This window comes from Sceloporus occidentalis, unplaced genomic scaffold (assembly GCF_023333645.1).
Source record: "Sceloporus occidentalis isolate IW3139 unplaced genomic scaffold, rSceOcc1.0.p SCAF_1, whole genome shotgun sequence".
In the NCBI taxonomy this organism is placed as follows: Eukaryota; Metazoa; Chordata; class Lepidosauria; order Squamata; family Phrynosomatidae; genus Sceloporus; species Sceloporus occidentalis.
Genome location: NW_028316981.1, coordinates 189531952 through 189544341, shown reverse-complemented (window position 1 = coordinate 189544341; position 12390 = coordinate 189531952). Strand labels below are relative to the sequence as shown.

The 12390-nt window shown below is 40.5% G+C and overlaps 1 protein-coding gene across 3 annotated transcripts in view; it reads right to left on the bottom strand.

Annotated features, from left to right (window-relative positions):
• Window positions 1-2755: 2755 nt before the first annotated feature.
• The window catches only part of TNFRSF1A (TNF receptor superfamily member 1A), a 31128-nt gene continuing 21493 nt past the window's right edge, over window positions 2756-12390 (bottom strand). For all 3 annotated transcript variants that reach the window (XM_089487627.1, XM_089487632.1, XM_089487620.1), the window contains 5 exons: window positions 10098-10171; window positions 9252-9377; window positions 7829-7866; window positions 6502-6628; window positions 2756-4893 (listed from right to left, as the gene is read on the bottom strand). In XM_089487627.1, coding sequence (XP_089343753.1) covers window positions 4625-4893; window positions 6502-6628; window positions 7829-7866; window positions 9252-9377; window positions 10098-10171 — 634 coding nt within the window. In that variant the 3' untranslated portion in view covers window positions 2756-4624. The remainder of the gene's footprint in view (window positions 4894-6501; window positions 6629-7828; window positions 7867-9251; window positions 9378-10097; window positions 10172-12390) is intronic.

Sequence of the window (12390 nt, the reverse complement as noted above, 5' to 3'; positions counted from 1 at the left end):
TAGACCACATGATACACATGAATATAATGTGATGTGGCGGCCAATGCAACTCTAGGCTGCATCAACAACAGCATGCTTTCCAAATCAAGGGAAGCAGCACTGTCACTGTATTCTGTTTTGGTCAGATATCACCTTGAATACTGTGTCCAATTCTGAACATCGTAGTTTTTAAGAAGTAGACTGTCAATCTGGAACATGTTCAGAGAAGAGCGACTATGATGATCAAAGGTATGGAATTCAAGCTGTATGAGCAATGACTTAGGGAACCGGGTATAATTCAGAGGCATAGCAGTGTTAGTCTCGTAGCACCTTGGAGACTGTGTGAAAGAAGTTGTAGCATAAGCTTTTGTAGACTTGATCTACTTCTTCAGATGCATGATTTTTATAACTAGACTCTATGAATACCCCTGGAAATGCAAAACTTGTGGTTATGGTGGTGAAGTGACAAGTTAAGCTGCAATGATGGTTATTGAGGGACAAGGGCAGGAGGGAAGACATTGCCTGAGGCCAGGGTGGGTGGATGACCATATGAATGGTGGAGGGACTTTTGAATTGTGGTGTGCAGGATGGGAACCAGAAAAGGAGATATGATGAACTAGCCAAGAGTACCCTCATGAGGCAGAGGTGTTAATCAGTGTTATAATGTGTGTAGTGGGCCTGGAAGCCTCCCTATTGAACCCACTGCTGATGGATTGGAGATTGTGGATATATTATTATTCAGCTATTTCTCTTTCCAATTTTCATTTGTAGTTTTTTTTTTTGGGGGGGGGGGGGTAAGGACTTCTGTCCTGAGATCAGAGATGGAATGCCCAAGAAGACTGAAAAGTTCCGCAACAGGTTTTTGTGTATTCTCATTTCTAATGTCTGATTTATGTCCATATATCCTCTGATGCATAGACTGGAACATTTGCCCAATGTCTAGTGCTGAAGGGCATTCTTGACAGACAATGGCATATATCACATTAGAGGATGAGCAAGTAAAAGTGCCTTTAATATTATAAGTTATGATTAGGTCCTGTGATGACAATTCCCGAGTGCAGGCAAAGCTGACATCTGGGCTTGTGGCAATGTCTTGTAGCTGCCTCCTTATCTGTGTTGTGTGTCCTCCTGTAAGTAATGGTTGAGACTGGAGTCTCTCTGTAGGTAAGTAAAAGTCTGCTACCCCAAGCCTTTGAGACCACAGTGTTGTTGTCCAAAAAAAGTTGATATGTCCGAGTGGTCTCAACTGGGAGCTGTATGTGACCACTAGTGGGGTTCTGTAATTTCCAGTCATCTGTCAATTCTGTAATAGACAGAATAGTTTTGCTTTGTTGCTTTACTTCATATGGAGGGCACTGCAACTTGAGGAATGCTTGTTTTAATTCCATGGGCTTGGCATCCTTGTTCTGTGGGTCTGAGCAGGGCATGGCTGTAAACTATGGATTTGATAGTATGTTCAGGGTAGAAATTACATATAGTAGTCAGTGGATTTGTAGATAGGGTGGTGCTCAGATGTCAACTGTCCAGCTGTACAGTGGTGTCCAGAAACTGAATTTGTTTTGCAGATAGTTCCATGCTGAGATTGATAGAGGAGTGGCTGAAATTCTGGTGGAATGTCTTGAGTGAGTCCCCTCCAGGAGCCCGATTTATGAGGATATATTCAATGTACCTCAGGCAGAGGAGAGGTTTCTAGGTGCAGGAGTTAAGGAAACATCGTTCTAGGTCAGCCATGAAGATGTTGGCATATAGTGGTGCCATGCAAGTGAATGGCAGTATCATTCAATTGAAGGCATATGCCATCAAAGGTAAAGTAGTTGTGTATGAGAACAAAGTGGCAGACTTTGGTGGCTAGGTCTGCTAGGTTCCATATGGAATGACCTTCCTGATGGTTTGTAGTCCATCCTTCAGTGGGATGTTGGTATACAGGGATTCCACATTCATGGCAGCTAACATGATATTCCCCGGAAGACTGTGGATGGACTGTAATTTCTGTAGGAAGCTGGTAGTGCCCTTCACATAGGTGGGTGTACTGGTGGTATACGGTCTAAGAATATTGTCCATGTGTCCAGAGGCACCAAGTGTGTGTTCCAGTGCTTAAGACGATGGGTCATCCATGGTTGCCTGTGTATTTTGGGTAATAGTTAGAATGTGCCTGGCTAAGGTTCCTGTGGTTTATCAATTAGGATTTAGTTCTGCACCTCCGTGGCAAATTCCCATAGTCTGTGTCATTTATTCCAGTATTCATCTGTGAGATGTTTAGCTGGATGGCAGGTGGAAAGTATTTGGGTAAAAATTACAGGAGAGGGAAAATAGCAACAGGGACATCACAGTATGAGTCTGAGATGTCCAAGCCAGACGGAAACCTTTCTTTGAACAGAATACCAAACATTCAAAAATGAAAGGTACGGTCAAAATGGGTGACTTCAATTGCCCTGATATTGGTTGGAGGTCAAAGTCTGCCAGGAATGTCAGGTCTAACGAATTCTTCATTTACCTTATGGACCCTTTCATCAGAATCAAGAGTGTTCACCAATGATGACTCTTCATCCCGGAGACAAGTGACTAGTGGAGTGCCTCAGGTTCTGTGCTAGGCAGATGTTTTTCAACACCTTTATAATTGACTTAGATGACGGAAGAAAAGGCACGCTTAACAGATTTGTAAATGACACTGAATTAGTGGGGTAGCAAATTCCCAAGAGGACAGGATCAGAATTAAAAATGACCTTGACAGATTGGAGAGTTGTTTATGCTTGTATAACTTGAGAGGGTAAAGAACTGATTTCTCTATTTTATTCCTCAGGTTTTATTTTACAGAAATAGCTATTTATATTAATTATATCTGTTGAACTTACATATAATCAAGAAAATATAAAAAAATAATGTATCCTGTTATATTTGTTCTGACAGAAGTGTTGATTGTTACAAAAGTGCATACAAAGACACAATGAGATAAGTATTTTACTGTATTATAAAAATCCTTTAGAGTGCTTTTTGACCAGAACTAACAGCAAATATATACAATAAAACTGCTTTAAGAGCTACCAGCAACTCACCAAAATCCTAACTCTTTTCCAGGCCAAGATGTAGGATATTTGCTCATTTGATATTGTGATTCAATATCCACAAATGAGATACTCTTCATTTAAAACAGAATGAATGAAATTGGATTGGAGAAAGGAGTAAAACCAAGTTTCTGCCTAAGAAGCCACATGTGGAATGAGAGGGCGAAAAAATATTCTTGGATTTGCAGAGCAGTGTTCCATCTCCACACTACATGATGGCAGCCATGCAATGCTTCTGTCTTGGAGATAACTTCCCACACTGTTTGTTTTCTGATTTTTCTCTGCAAGTAAGTGTGATGGCTAGCAAATACACTTGTCCCTCCATATTTGCTAGGGTTAGGGAAACAAGACACCCGTGAATATAGAAAAACTGCAAATAACAAAAACACCATGTTTTTACCTGAAAGGACACGTCTTTAGGAATCTCTAGGTCCTGTAGTGCAACTCTGTGGTCAACGTCCAACAGACACTGACCATAGAATTGTGCTGGAGGAGCTACAAATGCCTAGTGGAGTCTTCGCTCTAGGAATCTCTAGGTCCTTCAGTATGACTTTTACTTAAAGTTGACCACAGAGTTGCACTGGAGGACCTACATATTCCTAGAGAGAACATATTAAACAAATACATGAATAATCAAATCTGTAAATGTCAAAGCCACAAATATGGAGGGATGAATGTATAACAAAAACCGAGAAGAGAGGGAGTCAACAAATTCAATGAAAGAATACAGGTTTTGTAGTGTCTGCCTCTGGAACTGGCATGAGATAATGTGGATTGATCCTCTGCATCATCCAGAGAACTAAACTGTGCCTTGAATGCCTGAAAACTGTTGCACTGCAACACATTTGTAAGGTTTATATCTCGCTTTACATGAGCGAGATATTTTACTCACCCACTGATGAAATGTGGCCTTCAGAAACATTGGGCTCCTAGGCAAAGTAGGTTATCACCTCAGTTTAGAGTGAGGCATGTTTGTACACTTATGCTAATTCAATACAAGTTCAACAATAATATCTTCTTGCTAGAAAATCTAGCAGTAGTAGCAAGCTGTAGGTGCAAAAAAAGATAAAGGCACAACTACCTTCCTGCAGTATAGTTATGTCTTCAGGACAGAGAAAGAAATGATGGGCTGATACTTTTTTAAAAAAAACCTCTGCTATTGCAGGTTGGGATTAAAGTTACACTCTAGGTTGGAAAAGGTTGAAATTACTCTTCCCAGAGCTGTTTCTTCCTGTTCCTATAAAGAAGACATCTCATGAGATTATCTTGAGTTCTATCTTTGTAGAGTTTATGGCCTTTACAAAGATTTTTTTTTAAAAAAAGAATGACAGGCAAGATCGGCCCAAATCCATCTCTGGAAGAAAGTGCTAGTCTTGATAGGGATAAAATCAAAAGCTGTTTCACATGCACACGCAACACAATCTGAAGATGGGCATCTGAACGGTGAAGTAGCTCCACTGAAAAGCACCGTGTTGCTCATGATCTATAAGGAATCATCATGATGCAGCTATCTTCAAGAGATGGACATTGAAGTCTGAATGAGTGCTGGTATCCTTTAAAAAGTAGAAAGAATGATAGAAACACTAAGGCTGTTTGGTCAGGACCTCCTGAATTGCTTCACTGCAGCCACTCAGATTCATCTGGTTGAGAACATTACTTATACGCTCCACAGAGGCACCATGGCCTGCCTGCAGCCTCCAGTGTCTCAGCATCTCATATTGTGCTTCTCTCATATGCCGTTGTTCTATAGTGATTATATCTATTGTATTTTCACTCAGCCCCAAGTACCGCATAAATTCCTTCCACCGAGACAAGGGGACACGATCCACAATGGTATACAAAACTTCAGGACCTGGAAGAAAGGAATAGAGGAGAAACCAAGTGCTTATGAGAGTGTTATTCCCTTTCTCCTATGCTAGCTATGACCAACTCCATCAGCTCATACCAGCTCAAATTCTATGTTTTCTGAAGTCCCATCAAATTCAACAAAAATTATTCCTGAATAAACATGCTTTAAGATTTTACTGCACATAACAAACTTGAGAAGGCTTTCTAAACTGTCATAAAACCTATATGGAAATATGTTAGCACTTTGAGGTGCAGAAAGAGGGCCCATGTACTGAATTTGAGACCCCTGAGAACGCCACAAAAAAAAAAAAATACTCACAATATCCCCTATAACCTTTAGTGGGTATGGTGGCAATTTTGGCCCACGCCCTAAGCTGTTTTAGGCACAGAAAAGACCTTTTTTGGGGGGAAAAATGGAAGTCACTCAAAACATGGTGAAATTGCTCTTTACATAACCTCCAAGAGGACTGAGAGGGATTTTGGGTAATGTATGTGTGTGTGTGTGTATGTATATATATATATATATATATATATATATATATATATATATATATAGCAACAGCTGGAGAAGAATGGTGGGATACGGCCCTCCAAGGTCTAGTGAGATGTGTGCAGCCCTCAGATAGTTGCCCACTTTGGCAATAAATGTTACTAAGCAAAGCTTTCAGTATAGGAACATAGAAACACGTAATAGCTTAATTCAGACATCATTCCTAAGCATGATAAATGAAGCTATACCTACAGTACTGTATATTGTAAAACATTTCTGTTAAACTTTTTTGGATTATATTAATTTTCTAGACCAATGGTCCTCAGCTTTTGGGCCAGTAGGCATATTTGGAATTCTTAGAGAGACACTGGGGTAAAGGTACTGAACCTATTGTTTAGATTGATCTTCAGATCTTATTTCCATGAGAAAGTGGGGGAAGTAGGTGTGTGAGGCTGAACAGTGCCTCCTCTCCTGCCTCAGTTCCCCACTTATCTTCCAGCTGAGTTACTCAAAGTTATCTGGGCTGAAGGCTTCAGCTTCCTTTGTCTGTGTTCTGCTTTCAATGTATAAAAGTACTGTATAATTACACACACAGGAACAGACACACAAAAAAGCAAATAAACAAATATGGCTGTCCCCATTACATCTAGTTCCTTCTTCCACTTTTAGCTCAGCCATTTCCCTGAAAGAGGAGAAAGGAAATACAGGCTGAAACTGAGGCTCACCAGTAACAAGTAAAATACTAACACTTTTATTTCCTCCTGCAATCTCCCTCTTACTTTGTCTCTGCCCTGGAAAGAAGATTTACTCTTATCCTTTGGACCACCCCCTAAATAAAGTACTGAATGCCACACAGTTCCATATAATTTATCTGGTTGTCATGTGTACCAATCTAATCATAATGATAATAAAAGAACAGAATTTTGTATGTCCAGGCCCTCACAAAAACTTGGATTTTTGAAAGTAGGGAGGATGGAAGAGAAGAGATATTAGGGGTTCTTAAATCTCTTTATGTTTTTCATGTGGCAACTGCTGCCCACACATTCTCCTGCAGATATGATGTACAAAGAAGTCAACTTTCTCACACGCTCACACCTAACTTTGAAATAAGGCTGCACTCACGATCTGGGACTTGTGTCTCTCCTGCAGATTTTACACAATCTGGAAGTGGCACTGTTGGGCTTGTCTGCGATGACTGTTGTACTTCATCATCTCGACTCAGAGCGGAGTAATTTCCTTTATCGTTAGTCTAATGAGCAAGAACAATATACAGTTGATACTCAGATTAATTGTCCAATGTGTGTGGAACTAGTTTGGGAAATCAAAAGTGGAGTAGCATTCCAAAAACTGAAGTAGACAGCACCACTCTGTTGTGGAAGATGTCTTTTGTCACCCCTTCCTCCACTTCATTTCATGCTGGTTGGCTACCTTTAAATGCAGTTTTATTCTTTATAGGCTAATTCTTTAAAGGCAAAAGATGTTCTGTGAACTGCTGTACACCAGGGTAAAGGTTTTTACTTCACCTCTCTGGTTTGATCAACATAGAAAGAACTAATATTAGTCTCATACAGTGATGCCAAGCCTTTTAGAGACCGAGTGCCCAAACTCAAAGGCGGGTGTTACCCAGTGCTGGCAGGGGGACTTCTGGGGGCGGGACTTCTACCTTCCAGGGGTGGCACTTCTAGGAGGGCAGAACTTCCCTGGAGACAGCTGAAGGCCTAAGAGGGCAGGGGGAAGAGGAGGAACAGGCACATGCCTGTACGCACCTGTTCCTACTCTTCCCCTGCCCTCCGGTCTCTCAGTGTGCCCTCAGAAATGGATTTGCGTGCCAGAGAGGGCACGCACACCATAGGTTTGCCATCACGAGTCTAATAGATGCTGAACATGTCTGCACTGAAACACATTCACAGTATTTAACTGATATAAGTGGTGCACTTGAATTAGGCTTAGGAAAAAGGATCTTAATCAAGCAAGATGTTGCACAAATGACAGAGAAGGTCAAAGATGTTGTTGGGAGGGTAGAAAATGGAATGGAGGAATGTCTGAAAAAGTGAGTGTGTGAGGAAAAAAATGACAGATGAGGAAAGCAATTCTGGTCTCACTAATAGCTGGTACACACCCTCTCTATCTGTTGTCCTGATGGAATTGCGCCTTAGTGGCAGGGAGGGAGAATTCTTCACTTTGGAATTCTGCAGCTTTTGCTGTGTTTTACTCTATGAACTACTTTAAGGAAAAGCAATACAGAACTATCACTAAATAAATAAATAAATGTCATCTGGGCATAACGTTAGGATAGCGCATGGTTTCATGAAATGAACAAAAATCATCTCTGGGAAGATGATAATGTAGTGAACCAAAACACAGAAACTCAAAAGCCATTCATAAAATCTCACAGACCCTTCATCCCAGCCCACCCATGTCTAAAGTAGCAATACTATGGAACTATTACCTTTGAAGTAGGTTCTCCTGTTTTCTCTGGATTCAAAGCTGGGGGAGAAAAGAAATTAATCTTACAGCCATCAAATGAGAGTATTTTTTTCTCAGTATGTCATATTAGGTGACAGATGGTTTTCCTCGATTTGTTTTTGTTGAGGTATTAGGTGGTGTTTCCCTAATAGGCATTGATAGCAGAGGGATGTTTGTTTAACAAACTTGATGGTGACTGCTAGCTATTCAACACAGCCAGAGCTTTGACCGTTAGGTTTTAAAACTAAATTCTTAATACACATCACTGGAAAGGAAAAAATTAATTTGCTGATGTTCATGCTGGACAGGCAGAAATTTAACTTGTTGTATTAATTATTAAATTCATTCATTTAAGTTTTTATAGGAATGATGGCATTTCTGCATGGAAAGAATGGCAAGATGGGTTGCTGTGATTACCTGCAAATAGCAGATTTTATCACTGGTTCTTACCAAAGGTACTCTTTTGTTGTTTCCATGTTGCACTTTCTGACTTGGCACCGCAAGAGTAAGAGCTAACCATCCCTGAACTTGTTTTTCCTTAAGTGTCCTGTTAACTCTCTCTCATCCTACCCACACTCTACATTTAGTTGCCTTCACCATGAGGGTGGGCATTTCTAATCATTAATGGAGACAAAACACATTTAACAGCAGTACAGAATCATCATTTTCATTCTGCTTCCAGCTGAAAGTGGAAGAAGAACACATTGGTAAAGCTTGGATGCTTTCAGACATGACTTTTTTCAATTAGATACTTTCTATTTGCTGGCTAAACAAGCCCATCATTTGCTTGATAGTATGATACTGTTGCAATTACAATTGTCATTTTAAATTAAGAAACAGCATAAGTATGTTTAGGACTGCATTGGAAACTATGCATTTCTCCAAAGTTTCGATGGGAGGCCTTTACTTCTACCCTGGGAGGAAAAATATATATAGAATTTGACAAGCTACATAATGATCAAAGCACAGAAGCAACTATATCTCTCCCCCATTTCCATATGTATTTATGGGCTGCAATGGTGTGTGTAAGTTGGAAATGGAACGACAACTCCTTCCAGGCTGTGTTTCCAATGCAGATTGCTCCTCCTGCACCTGCAGTATATATTGCAAAATTGTGGAAAAGTAGTTCACTATTTTGCAGTAAAAGATGCAAGGTCATGGTACACATCAAAACCATATTGGCAAGGAAAAGGTTCAACAGACAGAAGACTACAAAGCTAAAAACCTGAAACTTTAGGTCATGCCCAACCACAGAGTGCTGCTCCCTTGGCCAGGTTTCTTTCTAGCATCCATCCCTGCTCTCCATGCTCTATACCAGTCCAGTGAATCAAAGGAGGAAACTCATTGCTTTTCTTCACCTGCACTACTCTGTGGTGCTTTATCAACAGTGGAAGAGTTAAACTCACAATATGAGCAAGAAGTGGAGTTCTGTTTCTTCTGACAAGGTTGCCATTTAATCTTCTTTGCCAACAGCAATAGAACACAGCCGAACCCAAAAAGAAAAGCTAATGAGCCAAGGACATATGTGATTTCTGTATGAAAAAAAAAAGAAGCAAATTGATGGTAGCTCGTTCGGAAGGATTTGAGGAGGGTTATGATGAAAAATGAGTAGAGGTGCCACAACAATGAACAATCAATAGTGATATCAAGACCTGATATTAGAAGAATGGCTCCAATACTCACTTTTGGAATATGTTTTTCTTTTTTAAATTTTTTAATTTTATTAGTTAAAAATAAGTATTACAATACATATCAGTCATACAAATCAAGCAAGTCATATATTTAATATAAAAATTCAGCATATATAATAGAAAAGGGTCCATTGTGAGTTTTAAGTATATACTCATTTCTTAGTCTTATCCTTCTCCCTTTTCTAATCCCATTATCAACCCACTTTCACCAGTCTATTCCCTCTCAGTACCTTCTCTTATCCTTATCCCACTTTCTTGAGCTTTCTTACTCTATCTTCACTCGCTAACATTATTTATCTTTCATTTCATCTTCTCTTCTTCCCCAATCATACTTTCCATATAACTTACTTAAACCTTCAATCTCGACTCCAATCATCCTAACTTTCTATTCAACTATTGACAGTTTTTCTTTTCCCTGATCTATTTGAATTTCCATTATATTCTTTTCCATTTATAATATTTTGTTTAACAATCCCATTAATATATTAACAACTTTGCTATCATATCTTCAAAGTACATCTTTTTCTAAATCTTCTAAGCATCTGTAGCATCAGTACTCACCTTGGGAATTTGAAGGGTTTGCCACTGGGAAGGACATTGGCTCACAGTGTTCCTTGCATTTTTTATCATTGCAGCTGAAAGACAGAAATGAAGAGATTCAAGAGTGGCTCATTGAACAGACAGTCTTAGCACTTAGGAAAGAATGCTATGGTCACTGTCAGTCAACATGGGTTTCTCAAAAGCAAGCCCTGCCACACATTTTTGGGTTGTTGTTGTTTTTTATAGAGGTACAATCTTGGTAGAATGCTGTGAATGTAGCTTGAGTTCTGTAAGGTTTCTGACATGGTACCACATGATAATCTTGCAAACAAGCTAGTAAAATGTGGTCTACACAATGTGACTGTTAGGTGTCTCTGTAATTGGCTGAATCCAAAGGGTACTCAAGAATGGCTCCTCCTCTTCCTGGAGAGAAGTGACCAATGGGGTGCCACAGGGTTCTGTCCTTGGCCCAGTGCTATTCAATAACTTTATCAATGACTTGGATGATGGAATAGAAGGCATGCTTATCAAATCTGCGAATGACACCCAATTTAGGAGGGGTAAGAAATACCTCGGAGGACAGGATCATAATTCAAAATTACTTTAACAAAAGGCAAGTTGGGCCAAAACTAACAAAATGAATTTCAAAAGGGGGGAATGTAAAGTACTATACTTAGGCAGAAAAAATGAAAGGTTCAGATACATAGGATAGGGGACATGTGAAAGGGATCTAGGAGTCTTCGTAAACACAAACTGAACAGGAGTCAACCTTGTGATGCAGCTGCTAAAAATCCAATGTGATTCAAGGCTGCATCAATAGGAGTACAGTGTCTATATTAAGGGAAGCAACAGTGCCACTCTATACTGCTTTGGTCAGACTTTACCTGGAATACTGTGTCCAGTTTTGAGCACCAGTTGGAACATGTTCAGAGGAGGGTGACCAAAATGGTCAAAGGTCTGGAAACCATTAAGCCCTATGAGGAGTGGCTTGGGCACTTAGTATGTTTCATCTGGAGAAGATAAAGTTAAGAGGTGATATGATAGCCCTGTTTAAATATTTGAAGGGGTGTAATACTGAGAAAGGAGCAAGCTTATTTTCTACTGCTCCAGAGATTAGGTTATGGAGCAATGGATTCAAACTGCAGGAAAACTGCATGGTTCCACTTCAACATTTGGAAGAATTTCCTGGCAGTAAGAGCTGTTCAACCTTCTTTGGAAGTTTTGAAACAGAGGTTGGATGGCCATTTGGGGGGCTTTGATTGTATATTTCTGCATGGCAGAACAGGGTTTGACTGGATGGCCCTTGTGGTCTCTTCCAACTCTATGATTCTGTGAGAATTGGGTTAAACAAGAAACAAATGCTGAAAAGATTTAGATCACTGTTCTTTGATTATTTCTGGGTCCATAGTACACCCCAGAGGACCCAGGTTTGTGTACATCCTGCATGAAGCCCCCCAATCCAACTCCTCCTGCTCTGGCCTCTTCCTGCCTAGCTTAATTTCACCCTTTCCGCTATTCCTGACTGGAGGGCTTCCCTTCCAGATGCCAGCCAAGGAGAAGAGACAGAAAGCAACAGAGTGGGGTGGAAGTGTTTCTTTGCTGAAAGGGGCAGAAAGACGGCTACTACATCTCCAATCCAATTCATGGATTGCTGAAGGGACAGGAAGATCGTGGTAGGGGTGACAGCTGGCTGAGAGAACTATAAAAGGTCCCAAAGATATGCCACTTAGTTCATATGTGGTCTCCAAGAAGGGTTTGGAGTCTTTGATTATCAGCACCATGTGTGCAGCCTCTGTATAGTGCCCTGTCATGGAGGAACAACATGGGTTGGATGGCTACAATGGGACAGGGGGAGGCTCCGTAAACTCCCTGCAGAGCCGTCATTTGGTTCATATATGGCTTCCTGGGATATCTGTTTCTTTGTAGCAGAAGCATGAATAGTTAGGAAAGTGCTCTGAGCAAACACAGCAGACACAGCTGAGATCCATCAGAAAGACCAGGCAAAGTAAGTTCTATTTTTTTAAAAAGTGGAAGGCAAATCTAAGTATGGAGATTGAAGAGGACTTCCTTTTTCTTCCCACACCCATCAGCATCCCACAGGGGGGCAAAGAAACTGGCAAGAAGCAGTGCCTGGGCTTCCTTCTCATACAAAAATTTACACAAAAAGAAAGTTTTCTCTTCCATGTGTACACACAAATGCTCCCCCACCCCTATGGGTAAAAGCCTATCTGAATATGCAAGGAGAAGAACGTGTGTTGAGATCTCCACTGAGATCCCACACAAATCAGTTGGTATGGGCAGCAGGGAAGCATCT